General features: G+C 48.1%; 2 protein-coding genes across 2 annotated transcripts; both read right to left on the minus strand.

Annotated features, from left to right (window-relative positions):
- Window positions 1-2,184: 2,184 nt before the first annotated feature.
- LOC132478515 (keratin, type I microfibrillar 48 kDa, component 8C-1-like) lies at window positions 2,185-5,701 on the minus strand. Its single transcript, XM_060081695.1, has 7 exons — window positions 5,342-5,701; window positions 5,055-5,137; window positions 4,561-4,717; window positions 3,618-3,779; window positions 3,398-3,523; window positions 3,004-3,224; window positions 2,185-2,338 (listed from the first exon to the last, which is right to left on the minus strand). The coding sequence occupies exons 1-7, from the start codon at window positions 5,687-5,689 to the stop codon at window positions 2,185-2,187; spliced, it is 1,251 nt and encodes a 416-aa protein (XP_059937678.1). The 5' UTR covers window positions 5,690-5,701.
- Window positions 5,702-13,204: 7,503 nt separating this feature from the next.
- Window positions 13,205-19,156, minus strand: LOC132478517 (keratin, type I cuticular Ha8-like; the record flags this gene model as incomplete). The annotated part of the gene is given in 9 exon segments (XM_060081696.1): window positions 13,205-13,287; window positions 14,507-14,565; window positions 15,293-15,498; window positions 15,860-16,006; window positions 16,069-16,154; window positions 16,412-16,437; window positions 17,211-17,293; window positions 18,828-19,108; window positions 19,111-19,156. Coding segments are annotated over 9 exon segments (1,017 nt in total), but the record flags the coding sequence as incomplete, so codon positions are not given.
- Window positions 19,157-19,619: the final 463 nt, after the last annotated feature.

Here is a 19,619-nt window from a genome sequence, read left to right on the forward strand (position 1 = left end):
TTGCAAAATGGATTATAGACCTAAACACCAGCGCTAAAATGATAAAACTCTTAGAAGAAAATATAGGGGAAAATCTTCGTGACATTGGATGTGGCACTGATTTCTTGGTGATGACACCAAAAGCACAGATAACAAAAGGAAAAATAGGTAAAATGAACTTTACAAAAATTAAAAACTTTAATCTCAAGAGAAGGAAAAGAGTGAAAAGGCAACCCACAGCATGGGAGAATATTTTCAAATCATATATCTAATAAGGGATTAATATCCAGAATTTATAAAGAACTCCTAGAACTTAAAAAAAAAAAACAGAAAATGAGTATTGGGGAGAGATTGCAATCCTTGTACATTGCTTGTGGGAATGTTAAATGGTTCAGCCACAGTGGAAAACAGTATGGAGGTTACTCAAAAAATTAAACATAGAATTACCATATGATTCAGTAATTCCACATCTAGGTACATAAACACACACACACACACACACACACACAAATTGAAAGCAGGGATTTGACCAGAAGATGTACGTACACCAATGTTGATAGCAGCATGTCACAATAACCAAAAGGTGGAAACAACCCAAAACATCCATCAATGATGAATGAACAAACAATGCATTATATATACATACAATGGAATATTATTAAATCTTTAAAAGAACTAAATTCTGATGCATGCTACAACATGGATTAACCTGGAAAACATTATACAATGAAAAAAGCCAGACCCTAAAGGACAAATAATATACAATTCCATTTCTTTATACAAGGTACCGAGAATAGTCAAATTCATATAGACAGAAAATAGAATAGAGGCCACCAGGGGCTCAGGGCAGGGGGGGGTTGGGGAGTTATTGTTTAATGAGTCCAGAGTTTCTATTTGAGATGACGAAAAAGTTCTAGAGACGGGTAGAGGCGATGGTTGCCCCACAATGTGAATATACTTCATGCTACTGAATTGTACACTAAAAACGGATAAAATGGTAAATTTATGTTATATATACTTTACTCAAATTTTTAAAAATCAGGGTGTTGGCAACTGTGTTCCTTTCTGGAAACTCTTCATTAGAGTTAAAGAAAGATACCCATTCTTGATGAGCACTGATATCACTTTTAGTACTCTGAGATTTCCTGCAGTACCAGCCTGAGTGTTCACAGTGCCAGGGACTAGGCTTATAATAGCCCTACTTGGGGACTAGTTTTATCCCTTTTAAGAAATTATAAGTAACTTGCAGCCAGGACTGTGTCTTTCATTATGTGCCTCTCCTCTCCCCACCATCGAGGGTCTGCACAGAGCAGGTATCCAACAGACAGTGGTTGGATTGAATAGAGGAAGGCGGAAGTATTAAAGGAAAAGTTGGTGGGTTCTCTGAGCCCCAGATCCGGGGAGGGGAAGTGAGCAGCTGTAGCCCAGACTGATAACGATCCCCAGGAAGGAGAGCAGAAGGAAGGAGGAAGTCCTGGACACAGTACGCAAGTCAGATGGTCCCTTTGCTGCGTGGTCCTGAGGCTGCCTGAACGACCAGTAACCCAGATAATACAGTGCTGGACATAAAACTTCCTGCTGAGAAAAGATGAGCTTTCCAGAGCCTCTTTTCAGCCCCCAGCTCATGCCTCCTCACTTTAGATTCGGATAAAATTGGCTCTAGGAGATGTCCTGGTCAAGAGGGGTGAGGAAGAAAATCCAGGAATGGCCAAAGGGAGATGGAGCAACCCAGCAACTGCCCTACCCTCTCTCCTGCCACCCTGCTTTACCTGTGGGGTCAGGATGCCAGGTCAGCCATCTGCCTGCCAGGCTTTCATATCCAAGAGTGAGGCTATTATAGGGCTCTGCTCTCAAGTGGCCCTTTTATAAAGTGCTCAAGTGGTGGTCATGGTGAGACAAATGAATACCAGTGAGAAAGGCATCTGCTTTGCCAAGGAAATCAAGTTTATTAAGAGGTTACAAGGGAAGGCTGCTGGGACGTGGGAGGGTTCTCTGGGCTAGCTAAGAAGAAACGGTCTCCAACGAAGGAAAGGGTAGGCAGGGAATTATCTGGAGTAGGTTGGGTGAGTTTCTTGACTACCTCCCTGGGGCAGCTCCAGCCAAGCAGTTGTGTTTTCTTGCCCATTTGGCGGAGTGGACCAGGGCCAGGTCAAAGCTCTGGAACCCTGGGCCCTGCCTCCTTGCTCCTCTGGCAACCACTGGACTCTAGCACATGTAGGAGTTGCAGGGCCCGCAGTTGGGGCGGGGGACACAGGGCGAGAAGCGGGTAGCAACAGCGGAGGGGGTGCAGGCACTGGAGACGCAGGGCGTGATGGTCTTGCCACATGCATTGGTCGTGGTGCAGGGGTTGCAGGGCAGCCTGGAGAAAAAAATGACATAGAAAACAGCGAATTGAGGGCGGCTTGTCATACACACCAGAGACCGGACATATACACCAAGAGTGGACTGCTCTCTGGGACTTGGCCTGACCTGTAACAGAGAAGGTCACAGGCTCACCTGCTGCAAAGCTCACTATCAACGCTAATGGTCTCCCAGTCATATCATGTCAAAAGTGCTGGATGGAGGCTCAGAAACTCCAGTCTCAGCTTCCAGCAACGTCCATTCCTAGCTGGTGACCTTAGATAAGTCGCTTACCTTCTCCAGGCCCCAGTCCCTTCACCTATAGAATGAGGAGAATAGTGATCCTGCCTGCCTGATGGTAACAGGGCAGATAAGGTAACATGTGGAAATGTAACTTCTACACATTACGGTATTGTTAAGATGTAAGAAATATCACTGATCACAAATCAGTGTCATCAGAGTAGAATGCGAAGAGTTGACTGTGCAACTTCAGTTTGTACATCACACAATTCCTGCCACTTTATGTTTTAATGATAGCCACATTGTTTTCTGAGTTCTGTCTGAGCATGTCTGGTGTGAAGGCATAATTTCCTCTCCGAGGTATTCAATCTTTGCCTGGAGTCCAACTGAGAAGTACACCTATATGTGCATAGCTTCGCCAAACACCGGCAGCTGAGTACTCACTTGCAGTCCTCGCTCTCCAGCAGCCCCCGGTACGTGTTGATCTCACACTCCAGCCGGGCCCGGACATCCAGCAGCACCTTGTACTCCTGGTTCTGCCGCTCCAGGTCCCTCCTGATCTCCTCCAGCTGGGACTCCACGTTGCCGATCAGGCACTGCACCTGGCCCAGCTGGGTACTGTAGCGGCCCTCCGTCTCCGTCAGGGTGTTCTCCAGAGAGTCTCTCTGTCGTGGGGAAGGTAAGGAAGGTCACAGAGCTGCTCCTGAAAGGGCTTTTCTCCACAGCATCCAAAGAAGTCATAAGCTCCAGGAGTTAAGGAAAGGATGGCCCAAAGGCCAGCCCGGTGCCTCTGACTCCCCGACCTCCCCTTCTCACCAGGAATTTGAACAATACCCACCAGGTTGTGCTGGGCCTGCAGCTCCACCTCCAGGGCATGGAACGTGCGTCTCAGCTCAGTGATCTCCGCCTGGTAGGACTGCAGCTGCTCCAAGCTGGACACCACCTGCCCGTTCAGCTCCTCAGTCTGAAACACCAAAGGGGAGAAGGCAGAATCAGACCCTGTCTGAAGGGCCCTGAGGGGCTGAGGGGCCTGAGCGGCCACATGCTGAGAGGCCCACCTGCCTGGTGAACCATTCCTGCACGTCCCTGCGGTTGCACTCTATCAGGGCCTCGTACTGAGACCTGGTCTCGTTGAGCACATTGTTCAGGTCCACGGTGGGGACGGCATCCACCTCCACGCTGAGGTGGTCTCCAAGCTGTCTCCTCAGGGAGTTGGCTTCCTGTGGTTATAGAAAATGCAAGAGTGACTATCCTCAATAAAAAGTGGACCCAAAGAAATGGCACTGCTTGTCAAAGTCCTGTTTGTCTATTTCCTCGGAAAAGACATTTTTAGTGGAGCGGCTATGACAACAGAAGGCAAAGTGGTCTGCGTTCCATGTGTTCAGCTCCTTCCCACCATGACTGTGTCGTGGCACTTGGATTCAAAACAAAATTCCCAAGGATTTGCTTGGGGGCCACTCAAGGATGGATGAATGCCCAACTTTCCCAGTTTGCAGACTGGCTGCAGATGACCTCACAAGAAAAAGAATTGGCTGTATAATTTCAGATTGTATATCACAGCATTTTTGCCATCAAGTAAGATCTTGTCATGACCCCTCCCAGGAGAGAGAAGGAACCCCAGATCATTCGTCATCAAGACTTTGAAAAAATGGAGACTCCAGTTCACCAGGATTGATATTTTGGCTTTGAGGGGAAAGAGAAATGGCTTTGCATGGCATGATCAGAGCAATGCTGGGACTCCTCCTACAACTCAGTAACCAATCACAAGCCCATGGAGGTGCCCTGAGAAACTCAAGCGAGGCACAAGTTCTGAGTGAAAGACAGCTTATCTGGGAACATGGATAGGTTTCATCTTTCAATGTTTTCTTTTATCCTGAAGTTTTGGTGTTTTTGAAGGAAATTTAAAAGATTCTTATTCCTGATTCTGCCACCCCAAATCACTAAAGCCACCCTCAGCCTGAAGCTGAGTCAGGTTTCTTCATTTCTCATTTCTGGTCTCACCTCCTCATGGTTCCTCTTGAGGCAGATCAGCTCCTCCTTCAAGGACTCCACCTGGACCTCCAGGTCGGACTTGCACAGGGTTAGCTCATCCAGGATCCTACGCTGGGCATTTATGTCCGACTCCACCAGCTGCCGCAAGCCCAGCTCCATCTCATACCTGCACAAGGACAGTGTCAGAGCAGTAACTGGTAGACCTTGAAGACTGACAAGAATGATCTTGGATAAACCCATTCACCTCTCCTTCCCTCTTTCGGCAATGAGTAGACCCAAGAGAGAGAAGGTTCTGGAGGCTCAGTCAAGACCCAATATTGATTCAAAAATTGATGTGAGTCCTCATCCACTTTTGTGACTGCTTTCTTGGTTCCCCCCAATCCTCTGCAGAATCCTTCACAACTGATGGATTGAACCGCTGTTCAGTAAGCTATAGAAATCCCTTTTCTTTCACTAGAGATTGAACAAAAGGAGCAGACCCGTGTACATTCTGAACAACTCACTTGGTCTTGAAGCCATCTGCGGCCAGCTTGGCATTGTCAATCTGCACCACCAGCCTAGTGTTCTCTGCCTTGCTGCAAAGGATCTGGGGAATGAGAGGGTGCTAAGTGAGCATTGAAAATAAAGATGAAACCATCGACTTCTTTAAACTTGCTTAAAAAGCCATTTTGAAGGTAAAAGGAGGAAGAAAGAATCACGATGGCATAGATGCAAGAAACACAGTTCTCTCCCACAGATTGAGAATCCTAGCAAACGTCCCCTGCTTAGAGATGACAACAAGGCCCCTCACCTTCTGCTGGAGCTCCTCGATGGTCCGGAAGTAGGACTGGTGGTCCGGGCACACAAGGAGGTCTTGCTGCTGGCTCCGCTCCCGGATGCGGCTCTCCAGCTCTGCGTTGTCCCGCTCCAGCTGGCGCACCTTCTCCAGGTAGCTGGCCAGCCGGCCGTTCAGGAACTGCATGGTCTCCTTCTCGTTGCTGTCGAAGGAGCCCTCGTAGAAGCAGCCGCTGTTGCCCACGTTGGCGGGGATGTTGCAGGACCCAGGCAGGGTGGAGCCGTGGCAGCTGAGGGGCACACAGGGCCGGGAGAAGCAGCTGGAGCTGCAGCTCAGGCTGGACAGGGAGCAGCTGTAAGGCATGGTGATGGAAGGAGTGAGGTGACCGGCTGAAGAGAGAGTCCAAGTTCTCCAAGGAGCTTTGGAGACTCCTGCGTCTGGGGAGCATTTATACCCCAACCCCAGAGGGTGTGGACACAGTATGTAATGTCTTTTTTCTTTTTACTTCTTCACTGCTTTTCAAATGCCCTTCCCTTCAGCCTGTGATTGGCCTTCTTCAGAAGAGTCCCTTGTCCCATAAATGTTTTTACTTGGCTTCTTGTTAAGTCAGGACTCCTCTTCAGGCTAGGCACGCCTGAAATTCAGAGTCCTGCAGTAGACCTTCAAAGAGGCCACACGGTCTAGCCCAAGTATCTGCCCTTGTTAATTGGGAGTTAGTCCATCTAATGACATTGTTTGGTGTCACGTGATCTGGTAAAACCATAATCAGACTCATCCCCTGACACACCTGGCATTTCCAGGGAGGGACTAAGATTGAATCAAGGAACAAGTTGCACTAAGAGGCAGCAGGAGACTCCCTTTCCATCTGCTTTGAGAGGAGAATCCTCCGATGAGTTAACACCCCAAGCCTTGAAGACTTGAGCTGGGTCAAGACTGCTTTGGGCCATGGCCAAGGAGGATGGACAGCTGTTTGTGTAATGTTACCTGCCTATCACTTACAAGGACTGTAATGGAAAAGAATGTAAAAAAAAGAGTGGATATATGTGTATGTGTAACATATATGTGTATGTATAACATATATGTGTATGTATATGTATGAGTCACTTTGATGTAGAGCAGAAACTAACACAACATTGTATATCAACTATACTCCAATAAAAACTAATTTTAAAGGGCCTCCCTGGTGGCGCAGTGGTTGAGAGTCCGCCTGCCGATGCAGGGGATACGGGTTCGTGCCCCGGTCTGGGAGGATCCCATATGCCGCGGAGCGGCTGGGCCCGTGAGCCATGGCCGCTGGGCCTGCGCGTCCGGAGCCTGTGCTCCGCAACGGGAGAGGCCACAACAGTGAGAGAGGCCCGCGTACAGCAAAAAAAAAAAAAAAAAAAACTAATTTTAAAAATAAATAAAGGGCTTCCCTGGTGGCGCCGTGGTTGAGAGTCTGCCTGCCGATGCAGGGGACACGGGTTCGTGCCCCGGTCCGGGAGGATCCCACATGCCGCGGAGCGGCTGGGCCCGTGAGCCATGGCTGCTGAGCCTGCGCGTCCGGAGCCTGTGCTCCTCAACGGGAGAGGCCACAGCGATGAGAGGTCCGCGTACTGCAAAAAAAAAAATAAATAAATAAATAAAAATGTTTTAAAAGCACTGTAGAGGAATTTTAAAGATAGAGGCTTTGATAATTAGTTTGAGAACAAGGAAGATTCTGAAAGAAGAGATCATTTAGAAAGAAGGGTGAAAAAATGCAAGCTGAGAGATCCAGACAAATGCATTGAAACTATCTAAGGAAAGTATCTGGAGGCAGGTGTGAGAACGGAATAAGGCAGTGCTTGCCAAACTTTTCCAATGAGGTATCCACAGCATTAGGACAAAGTGAGTGGTAACTGGAAAAGTCAGGATATAGCCCAAAGGAGCCTCCTCAAGCACAAAAATATCGTGTTGGCTTTAACATAAAATGTTTTAAAATTCCCAGTTAGACTTTATAACATTTTGCCCAATCCTCCCAGTATAATCGACACACCAGGAAGATGCCCCGTATCCTCTCCTAGGCTCCCACCATCAGCCTTACTGTGTTCCATGCAATCTGGTTTAAGAACCAAAGGTTGAAAAATACCAAGGGGTGGGGCGGGGTGGGGGTCATGTCATTGAATCCAAGGACCTGGGCGCCCTGGAGAGACAATGAGGAGACATGGCTTAGGCAGGGGATTTTGCAAGGCAAGCTTGGAGTTATTTAGGGTTGATCTGGGAGGTGAAGGAAGGCACCAGAAGGTCTGAGGAAGGGGTGACCAAAGTTCTGAACATACAGAAGTTGCACAATTATAGGCACCACCAGGTACCACCTGCACCCTGGGGAGCCGCACCCCAAACTCCGCTGCTGCTTTGGCTGCCTGCCATAGGCAGTTTTATTGACAACTTATTGGAGTCCTTCTCCCCATCAAGTTTCATGATAGTATTCACGTGGTGCTCTGTTTAAGTCTTGGATGAAAGGTCCCTCATCCACCCTCTCCAACACCATTATTGCTGCTTATTATAACACCATTCAGACCAAAAGCTCCAGACTTATAATAAAATCAAAATCTCTTTGTTTTCCTCCAAGGCAATTAAAGGGGGAGAAATAGGTGGGCAGGCATCACTGAGACTTCCCGGAGAAAGGACACGAGGCTAGGAGCTCCTGTCTCACTCATCCGGGCTTGGGACAAATGGAAAACCCTGTGAATCAGACTGATGGACATTTGCTCCTAGGGAACAGCACAGGCCTCCTGCTTCCCAACTCTTGTCGGCCTGCTCCAAAGCACTGGCTTTCCAGCAAGTCGCTGTTTCCGCAGTCCTGCCTTCCTCCCCACCCAGGGAGCACAGAACTAAATACCAGCAGCGTCCTCCAAGCTCTTCGGTCTTATCTACTGATTGGCCAGTGTAGCAACATGGAGGCTTTAAGCAAAGGAGAATGTTTAGGTTCTAAGTATGAGAAGATTCAAGGATTGGGTTGACAAAAAAGCAAAAAGAGACTTTGCATACAATGCAGAGAGAGCAGAGAAATGGGGAGAGATGGAAACAGGGAGAGGTGTGTTTAATAAGAGAGATAAGAATACAAAGAAGAGGCAAGGAAGAAACCTGGAAGGAATCCTCAGAACCACGCCAGGCCATGCTGATCAGATAAAGCTAGCCCATCTTCAAGTGAGGGAACCTGCAGGGTGGAAAGCTGAGAAGTAGCCAAGACAACCTGAATAGATGCACAGAAGAGTGGTTCACCCTGCTGATTGTCCTGCAAGATGTAAATGAAGACTCAGAAAAGATCTACAGACAAGGGACCACAGCTTCTGAGGCCTCAGGCAGAAATGACATTGTTCCAAGATGTCCAGACCAGAGCATTACCTCCACAATCCAGTCTGAGATTTGTTCGTGGCTTAGAAATGCACTGCTGTCTACACCCAGGCTGCAAAATGTCAAAAAGGGGCACTGCTACCTGTTCCTGAATGATAAGACTGTGGGGAGGAGAAAGGAAGAAAGGAACAGGGGTAGTCTGGCCAGCACGGCTTCAGGTCACGGCCAATCTGCAACCACATAGAAGATGCAGCAAAGAACAGGTTACACATGTCACCTGCCGGCTTCTCCTGGAGATTCCTTTTTTTCCCTGCAGAAGGTGAATGGCCCAAGAATTCAGGAGCAAGACAGCAGATGAAATGGCTGGTAAGTAAACATAATGCTACCATCCCTTGTAAATCTAGCTTCTTTCTTGCAATGTTTTCAAACTATCAATAGGCTTGAGTCAATTTGCTTCTTGAATTAGTGGGGAAGATGGGACCATGGGGTTATAAGGTCTCCATGGCCTCACACATATTAAGAGTAGACTTCATGTACTCCCTTGATTCCTTAGTTGAAATTTGCAAATTTGAGTCATTCAAAGAGAAACTGAGCAGACAAGGGACTATCAAATCCACTTTTTTATTTAGTTCAGTTTTTTCAAAATACATCTAATGAGCAACTCCTCTATGCTGGGCATGGGACAAAATTGAAACAGAAGAATCACAGCTTCCTTAGTAGATTATATGTTTATGAACAACTCAGGCTAAAATGGGTCTCCAAAATATATGAGAAATAACAAGAAGATAAGGAAGTGAGATATTTAAAAGTGTGAGATGGACGTTTGGAAATATGTTTGTATTTAATGTAATTAGAAAACTGTATATATGACATTAAGGGCAGCAACCATTTGTTGAATTTCTACCAAGCACCTGGCATAGTTCCAGGACAGCAGGATGGGGGATGGGGTGGGGGGGGAGGGGGATGCCGGTTGGGGGAGAGGAAGATGACATGCTCTCAGTCTTGCTGAGCAGACAGCCCTGTGGACCAACTCTAACGCAAAGTAATATAATTGAGCCCTTCACCTCCCCTCTGAAGAAAAATAATTCCTTCCTTCCCCGCTCCCACTTTTCCCACACCCATCCCTGCCCCAAACTCCAGTCAGGCCATTTCAACCCAGTTCATGATTCTCAGCCAGGAGGTGAGGGATGAGGCCATTTCAGATCATCTCCCTGTCCCCCAAAGGAGATTTATTCGTGATACCACTCTCTAGGTGACTCAGAGGTAGGATTCAAACAACTGATCTCATTAGAATCCTAATCCCTCTAAGAATCTTTTCTTCAACCAAACCTGGTAATGAGCTCTTTTGATACTGGTTCTTGCTACTTTGGAGTCCACAGGGTGGTGACCCTGCAGCATCCCCATAGGATCTGTGGTCGTTAAGATGAGTTTCAAAGCAGGTGAAGGAGGCTTCCAGGGTTGGGGTGTGGGGCAGCAGAAAGAAAAGAGGCAATGTTAAGTCAAGCAAGTGAAAGAGTTTCCTCTTTCTAGAAAAGGGAATGAGACTAGTGGAGAGAAATGGAGGTGACACGTGACCCTGCTGGTGAGTAGACACAGTCCTCCACCCTCAGGATCAGAGAGAGCTAATGGGGGTAGAGGGATCTTGGTGGAGGGCCTTGGAGCCAATGTGAATGACCAAGGTACATGTTTAGGATGTCCGAAAACCAGGGGTGGGAGAAGGGGTCAGGGAGATAAGGGAGATTTGGGTACAAAAACTAGCCTAAAGGGGGTGCCTCCGCTGAGGAAGGCCAGGAGATAACCAAAGGCCAGAAGCTCAGCCTGCAATGTGGTTGGGTGAGGAGGACATCGCAGGGTGGGAGGAAACACAAGAAAGATTATCCTTGGGGAGATTCCCGGGCCCTGCAAAATCCGTCTCAACTACCTCACGCCAGCCTTGGAGAGCGGGTCTGAATGGGAAGTTTTATCCAGCAAAGTCCTTAGCAGTTTGGTACAAGTAAAGGACAACAGGCTGGAAGGAGAAGACTTGGGCTTGAGTGAGACCAGCTGTGAGACTGGGCGGGGTTTGGGGGGGGCGGTGTTCATTTCACCTCCCTAAGCTTGAACTTTTTCCGCTGCAAAATGGAGATTGTGAAGTCTATTCTGTCTCTCTCAGGGTTTGGGGGTGAGGGGCTCAAATTGGATAACACGTATGAAAGGGCTTTGTAAATGGTGAAATGATGAACACACATAAGGGGTTCTGACTATTTCTCTTCTTCTCTTCCTCAATGGACAAAGTGGTCATAGTAATGACAGAGGGTGGACTGGCCTTCTTTGGTGATTCCCCACCATTAAAATTGCCAGGCCCCATTGACATATATACACTACCAAACGTAAAATAGATAGTGGGAAGCAGCCGCATAGCACAGGGAGATCAGCTCAGTGCTTTGTGACCACCTAGAGGGGTGGGATAAGGAGGGTGGGAAGGAGGCTCAAGAGGGAGGGGATATGGGGATATACGTATGCATATAGCTGATTCACTTTGTTATACAGCAGAAACTAAGACAACATTGTAAAGCAATTATACTCCAATAAAGATGTTAAAAATAAATAAATAAAATATAATATTATTGAGATTTGTTTTTAATTGCCAGGGTCCTCATGCTATTTTCAGATACCATAGAACATTCATTCTTTTTTTTTTTTAAAGACTTGTTCCTTTATTTTATTTTTATTATTATTATTTTTTTGGCGTTACGCGGGCCTCTCACTGTTGTGGCCTCTCCCGTTGCGGAGCACAGGCTCCAGACGCACAGGCTCAGCGGCCACGGCTCACGGGCCCAGCCGCTCCGTGGCATGTGGGATCTTCCCAGACCAGGGCACGAACCCGTGTCCCCTGCATTGGCAGGCGGACTCTCAACCACTGCGCCACCAGGGAAGCCCAGAACATTCATTCTCTGCACCACCCTTTATGGCATAAATTCTCAGACATGAAAGAATTCTCTAGCATAAACACTCTCTTATTTCGTGCAAGGAAAAAGAATCAAAACGTTGGCGTGATTAGGGTTCTCTCATCCTACTGACACAGTCTGAGACTTGGCCTCTGTAAAGCACAATGGTTGAAAGAACAGGTGCTAGAGGCAGACTACCTGGATCTGAACCCTGGCTTCCCCATCTAGTAGCTGTGTGAACGGGGCACGTTACTTAACTTTTCTGAGCCTTGATTCCTCATCTGCAAAATGGAGATAACAATAACATTGGCTTCATCGGATTGCTGTAAAGATTAAATGAGTATATGTATATAAACTTATCCCTAACTTAGATCAGTGCCTGGCTCATAGTAAGAGCTCAATGAGTGTGAGCGTCCATGACAATGATGATGAAGCTACATGATGCTGATGGTGGTGATGTTGACGATGATGGTGATGATGATGAAAAGGATAATTGTGGTGGCGGTGATGGTAGTGATGATGGTGATGATGGATTGTTTGGTTTCTAGGGAAGCTCTTCACACCTCCCCAAGCATAATCATCCCCTTTACCCAGCATTTCTTCCCCGGAACCCAAACCACTTCACACATACATGCACACACACACAAACAATGTCTCATCAAAGCTAATATTTTAATTATAGATGACAGTCAGGGCATTGGATATGAACTTAAGAAACACAGGTCAATCATCTTGGGGCCCCACTGACTCACTTCATGTCACCAGAAGAATCCCTCCATCACCGAATGACTCACCTTCTCTCCCTGTCCTTACATGGGAAGAACATGGTGGTGCAAGGATAAGTGGCTTTATTTTGTTAGACAGCTTTGAACTTGTTGGATGAAAGGAGCTGTTGAAGTACAAAGGAAGAGGGGAAGGTGTTTGGGCCAGGTGCTAAATTAACACTGATCAAGATTGCTCTTTCTTATTGAGACCTACTCTTGGGTAAGTACCTTAGGGATGCATCACCTGTACCCAGACACCTTTACGCTTGGGAAAAAGAGCAGAAGCGCAGTGGAGGGGAAGGGAGGAAAGGGTAGACAGCCTCTGACCTTCCAGAGCTTCCTACGATGGAAGTCTTGATGGCTCTTCATCAAGCAAATCAGTTCTGTCTACACAGATGGTGGCCAACAGGTGGGATTCTGGGCTTGAGAGCAGTTGGAGGTACAGCAACCAAGGCCTGGCTTAAGCTCTCTCCACCCCTGGGACTTGGGACTGTTGTCACTCCCGCATCAGGACGGGCTGGACTCAACAACCATCAGCTGGACTTTGTAAATTTCTCAGCAAGCTACTCTGATTCAGAGAGTTCACAGAGTAGAGAAGGAAGACAAGAACGAGCTGTGGAGTCAGTGTGTTAGCTCCACTTAGAGCTTCACTGATTAATAAGACCTAGAAAGAAGGGAGTCATCAAATTTAGAGGCTAGAAGACCCCTGCAGCCATCTTATCCAGCTCCATCAGCTGCCTGAGCGACCTGCTCAACGTCCCCACCGGGTGGTTATAAAGGCCCTCCTTGAATGCCTCCAGTGATGGGGAACTTACTGCTTGGTTAGCTCTAATGCTGGTTTCTGAAGACATGCTGTTCTCATCCATGGCTGCCTAAATATGGAACTTCTGGTTCATGTGGCTATTGACTGCAAGTTCCAAGCTGGGCAGCTGCCCGAAGGACTTGCCAGTGGAGCCTGTGGGGGAGCTTTGGGTGGGTGAGTTTGATTGGCCTTTTCTAGACTGATGGTGTCACTGGCTCAGCAATTACCATCATTTAACATGTTCAGCGCTATCTCAATGGGATCAAGAGTTCCTCACCCATGAGATCGGAAAGTAAGGCCCATCCCTTCTGCAGTGGGTCTGGCCAGTCGGGATCTTACTTCACAAATAAACCCCCCTTACGCGGTGATTCTTAAACTTGAGTGTGCATGGAATCACCTGGAAGCCTCGATGAAACAGACTGCTTATTAAGAAAGTCTGGGGTGGGGCCCAAGAATTTGCATTTCCAACATGTTCCCAGGGGATGCTGGTACTACTGGATGGAGGACCACACTTTTAGAACAACCACCCTAAACCTTCTCATGTTTAATTTTTTGCCCCTTCAAAGTATGGGCTTTGGATCTACTTCAAAGAAACTGGAGTTCAACCTTGATTCAGCTACCAGCTGAAAATAGTAACAGCCGCTCCCTCTTTGCAGGGTTTTTGTGGGACCCTGTGTCACCATGTCTATAAAGCCCCAACACGGTGCCTTGCGATGGCTTCATCCAAATTAAAGGGGGACTTTATTTAGTCTGAACGAGTCTGTATTTTAAAAGCTCTGTGAATCTGGCTCTAAACAGGCTTGGTCAGGTCAAGAGCTGGGTATCCCTCATCTGTGCCATTTTGCTGCAGTTCCACTTTTAACCACGGTCCTCACTGGCTTTGCCATCTTCCAGGACCACTCTGGTGAGTGAGCCACAACCCCTGCTCCTACAGGAATGGTTGCATCACTCTCAGCATGGGATGGAGAAACAGACCAGCGGGCACTGGACTCCATATGCTGCAGAAGTAAAGTTTATTAGCGAAATAAAAGCGAGGTTACCCGCCCCATCCCAGAGAGATCAGGAGGCAGCAGAAGAGGGAAAATGGAGCAGTCAGGACATCCTGAAGAGAGGAAGCACAAATCCAGGGGCCGGGCTGAGCTGCTGGGCTGGAAAGCCCATCAACAGAGAAGCACTGCCTGGCTTCAGTCTCCCCCAGGCTGGCTGGGGAAGAAAGGCCTCCGATGGCAGGACTGGGGGATGGAGCCAAGGGGCTACAGACATTTCCCATTTTCTGGCATCTCTGGCCGAGGAGTAATTCAGCATCGAGGCGATGAGCAAGGCCCACAGGAGGCCCGAGAAGGCCCGAAAAGGTAGGGAGAGCAGGGGGTACAGGCTGCAGGGGCCGCACAGGTGCTGGAGCCTAGGGTCGCGCACATGTTGCAGGGGAGCCTGCAGAAGAAAAAAAGGTGCTTAAATGTTGGCGTGAGAAGTGCATGAAAATCCAGAATAAATAGGCGCTTTAGAATTGGAAGAGAAAAGGGGGCTTAGGACGGTAGAGGTCCCTCTAGGCCTAGAGAGGGGAGTGACTTGCCCCGAGTTCACAGTGAGGCTGCGGCCAGAGCTGAGAGCGCCTGTGTGCAAAGCCGGTGTCCTCTCCCACGTGGAAAGGAACACGGAGGAAAGGCAGAAAGGCTGGCGGAACAGGAGCAGGCCAAGGCCGACCACTGTCTTCATTTAAACACAGCCCCTGATCCTGTTCCTTATTGCGCACAGGGGTGTACTATCTGTCCTACCTTTGTCACAGCGTTATTGAGGAACTAAAATGAGAGAATAGGTACCACCGCCCTGTGCAGTATTTTTAAATGCTGAGAGTGAAGCTCCTAGAATATTCCAGAGAGAATTTAGCAAAACCTAAATGCACAGAGCCCTCAGTATTTTAGCCCCTGTGGGAGTGACTAGCACCTGGGAGCATAACATGGGCCACAAAATGGACGGCATGAGCTGCAGAGGCCCTGCATACCCTCCTCTACGTCCAGGCAGCCCACCAGGCTTACTGGGTAGCAAGTGTGTCCCCAAAGCTGGGGTCTGCAATGCCACCCCTCCTTTTGGGTCATTTCTAATAAGAGGTCTCTGCTTTTACACATGATATTGACACAAACAACATCAGGCTACATACTTACAGTCCTCAATCTCCAGAAGGTTCCGACATGTGGCGATCTCACCCTCCAGCCAGGCCTTGACGTCCAGTAGCATCTGGTACTCCTGGCTCTGCCGCTCCAGGTCAGCCCGGATCTCTGACAGCTGAGCCTCCACGTTGCTGATGAGGCACTGCATCTGGACCAGCTCAGTGCCAAAGCGGGCCCCGGATTCACACAGCGAGTTCTTCAGACCAAAAAAAAGAGGGAAAGAGGTTAAAAGTCATTGACCCTTTCCTCAGCCTCTTCAGGAAGACTATGACACCCCAAGCCATTGCCAGGCCCCAAGAAAAATCCAGTCCTCGGCTGTGACAACTAGCAACGCGTTGTGACTCTTCCTCGTAGACCTTAGGAGACATTTGCAGAACCTCCCTCACCACATGAATGTTCTTGCGTCCCCATCTAAGAGAGTGTTCTTGCAAAGGTGAGGAAGTCAGCTTAAAGCTGGGTCCCTGGTCTGTATCTAAGTGAGGCATGTACTGAACCTGGGAATTGCCCATGGGAAGTGGGAGCCCAGCTGAGTCTTCCATGCCCACAAAGGAACTCACCAGCATGAGCTGAGCCTGCAGCTCTACCTCCAGGGCCTCGTACTGGCACCGCACCTCCTCCAGCACCCGGCCCAGGTCCACAGCAGGCACCACATCCAGCTCCGTCCGGAGCTGGTCCCCCAGCTGACACTTCAGAGCGTGGACTTCCTGTGGACATAGGAGGATGTCCCATTCATGGGGCCCCCACTGCCCTCTACTCAAAGCCTCACCTCCCACTTCCCATCCCCTCCAGCGATTTCCCTGCCCTCCTCTGAGGATGAGGTGCTGCCTGCATCAGCATAGCAGCTTCCAGAGCCTTTCAGTGGGCGAGGTCCCACGGAAAGCCAGAGCTCCCCTTCAAGGCTTAACAACGAGGCACGAGCTTCCACCCAAGCATGTGTCCTGGGGCCCCAGGACACAACCTACAGCATGACTTGCTGGCCTTCCCTCTGCCCTCCAGTTGTGAGTTGGCATTTCCTGTGTCGTGCACTCACAGAAACAGCAGGGTGATTCCCACTCATTCAATGCTAAGCGCCTAAGACAACCAGGCAGAATGGCCCGTACTGAGGATACCAGGATGGACCGTGGTCAATGCTGCCCTTGTGGGCAGATGGCCAAAGGGGGGGGCCACAGAGCAGCCAGGTGTGCCCACTGTAAACCGTCCTCTTCCACGCCCCCAGCTGAGATGGACCCTGGATTCTCTCCCAGATTAGAAGCCAAACGGGCAGAATGGGAGAAAGGAAACATCTTCCTTAGCTCTGGAGGAGTGAGGCTTCCACAGTGCCCAGAAGAGAGACAATAAAATATAATGTCCTTCCCTGCTTCTGCGTTGGACCCTCTAAGGAGTATAAACCCTTTGACCTTCACACGCCTCCACTGTAGGCTGTGGACCATGATTTCTGTCATGAATTATTAGTGCTCACAAATTGGTCGAGCTGCAGTGTGGAAACACATCCTTTACCAAGGCAGCGGAGTTTCGTATGAAATGACCTCGGGGTAGGAAATGCGGGGCCAAGTTCTGGTTCTACCACTCGACAGCCATGCAACTTCTGGCAAGTCCCATCAGGGCTCTGAGCCTCTGTGTCCTCACGAAGGAGATGCCTTCACCGCCCTGCGCACTTCACCCGGTTCTTCTTACATAGAATCAAGTGGAGGATGCATTCCAAATCACGTTGTAAATTATAAAAGTTAAACACGTGCAGGTGGCCAGGGGTGTTTTCTCAAGACCTTGAGCTTAATGCCCTCTGTTTACTCCTGCTGTGACTGTTGGTTTGGGATCTTGGTCGATTACATCTCCTATACCAAGTGCCTCACCAGAGAGAAGTCCAGGTAGACATCTGGCCCCTCCCCCAAGCATGGTACCCCAACTCACTTAGTCCTGAAGTCATCAGCAGTCAACTTGGCATCGTCTATTTGCACGACCAGCTTGTTGTTCTCAGATTTGATGCACAGGATCTGGGAAAAGAAAGTACACCCAGGGATTTGCTTGTTCCCAGAGCCATCTATGGCCTCAGTCAAAGGAAGCACCATTGGCTGGGTTCAAACTACAACATCCCCTTGGACAACACAAACTCCCAAACATGTGAGCTAAGCTGGTGTGGTACAGGAGGGGCACATGCAAGAGGATGCATGGCAAAAGGTGAAGGTTTAGAGCCAAAGGAAGCAAGAGATGGAAGGTCGTAGCAAACTGAACATCTAGCAAAGACTTAATTTTATTTTCCCGGATATGATGCTTAACCTGGTATAAACAAGATATGGAATCTAAGCCACAGAGCAATGGGCTGGTTATTACAGTTTCAGATAAGGTGGGATCCATTCTTAATAAGTCCCTTTCACTGGTTGGTCAACCTCCTCAAAGGTCTTCTCTGAATCTAGCCATAGCTCCATGGCCCTTAGTCTTTTTCTTTTTTTTTTTTTTTTAACATCTTTTTTGGAGTCATGGCCCTTATTCTGATATTCTTTGTCTTTCTGTCTCCAAAATTAAGATGAAGTCTCTTAAGAAGCATTGCATTATAACCAAAGGGGACAGCAGATATACATAAGAGACCAATATTACTGAATGGATATACACTGGCTCATAAAGGACATTAGAACATACTCCCCTGACTCCTTTTGCTGCACCAGAACTTAGGTTGCACTGGTTTTTGCAGCTACAGTTCAGGAATTGTAAGCACTGAAACTCAGAAAGCGTAAACTCAGAATCCTGGAGAATCAAATCCTACATCTCATCCTCTTCACATTCACATTCACCTTCACTCAAGAGATTCTCTTGGGCTTCCCTGGTGGTGCAGTGGTTGAGAGTCCGCCTGCCGATGCAGGGGACACAGGTTCGTGCCTCGGTCTGGAGCGGCTGGGCCCGTGAGCCATGGCCGTTGAGTCTGCGCGTCCGGAGCCTGTGCTCTGCAACGGGAGAGAGGCCCACATACCGCAAAAAGAAAGAAAGAAAGAAAGAAGGAAAGAGATTCTCTTCCCACAAGTTTGGGGTTAGCAGATACAAACTATTATATATAGACTGGGTAAACAAAACATGGTCCTACTGTATAGCACAGGGAACTGTATTCAATATCCTGGGATAAACCATAATGGAAAAGAATATAAAAAAGAATTTGTATACATATGTATAACTGAATCACTTTGCTGTTCATCAGAAATAAACACAACACTGTAAGTCAACTATACTTCAATTAAAAATAATTTTATCTGTGGCTGATTCCACTGCCAATCCAGGCCCTGAACGTTTAGTGCAGGGTCAGTCATCTTTTTCTGTACAGGGCCAGATAGTAAATCTTTCAGGCTTTGCAGACCACGCATCTCTGTCATGACCACTCGACTCTGCCACGGTAGCACAAAAGCAGTCACAGACAATACATCAGTGAGTGAGCATGGCTGTGTGCCAATACAACTTTATTTACAAAGTCAAGCAGGAGGCTGAATTTGGCCTAGGGACTGTTGTTTGCCAACCTCTGATCGGGAGCATCGCAAACCTCACTTTCTGCTGCAGCTCCTCAATAGTGCAGAAGTGGCTCTGATAGTCCAGACACACGGTGGCCTCATGGCATTTGCTCGACTCTTGGGTCTGGGTCTCCAGCTCCATGTTGTCCCGCTCCAGGTGGCGCACCTTCTCCAGGTAGCTGGCCAGCCGGTCACTCGGGAACTGCATGGTCTCCTTCTCATGGCTGTTAAGGGAGCCTTCGCCATAGGTCCTGCAGATTCCGATGTTGCCAGGAATGTGGCAGGTCCCCAGCAAGGGGCAGGCGGCATTGCAGCTGTGGGCATTCAGAGGCTGGGTCAGCCCAGAGGGGTTGTCCCCACTCGGATTCAGAAGACAAAGGGGGCTTGTTGCCAAAGCAGATTTTCTTTTTTTTTAATCAATATTTTTTTAATTGAAGTATAGTTGATTTACAATGTTGTGTTAATCTCTGCTGTACAGCAAAGTGATTCAGTTATACATATATATACATTCTTTTTTATATTCTTTTCCATTATGATTTATCATAGGATATTGTATATAGTTCTTTGTGCTATACAGTAGGACCTGTTGTTTATCCATTCTGTATATAAAAGCAAAGCAGATTTTCTTTAACCAACATTTACCAAGCACTTACAATATGCCAGGCATCATGAAAGGCATTTTCACATGCATTCTATCCCAGTGACTCTGTGAAGGAGATAGACTTATCCCCATTTCCACGGGGGAGAAGGAGACAGAGATGCACAGAGGTTAGGCTATCTGGCAAAATCACACAGCACGTTAGTAGTAGAATTGGAATTCTAGCCCAGG

The sequence above is a fragment of the Mesoplodon densirostris genome, chromosome 18 (genome assembly GCF_025265405.1).
Source record: "Mesoplodon densirostris isolate mMesDen1 chromosome 18, mMesDen1 primary haplotype, whole genome shotgun sequence".
NCBI classification, from domain to species: Eukaryota; Metazoa; Chordata; class Mammalia; order Artiodactyla; family Ziphiidae; genus Mesoplodon; species Mesoplodon densirostris.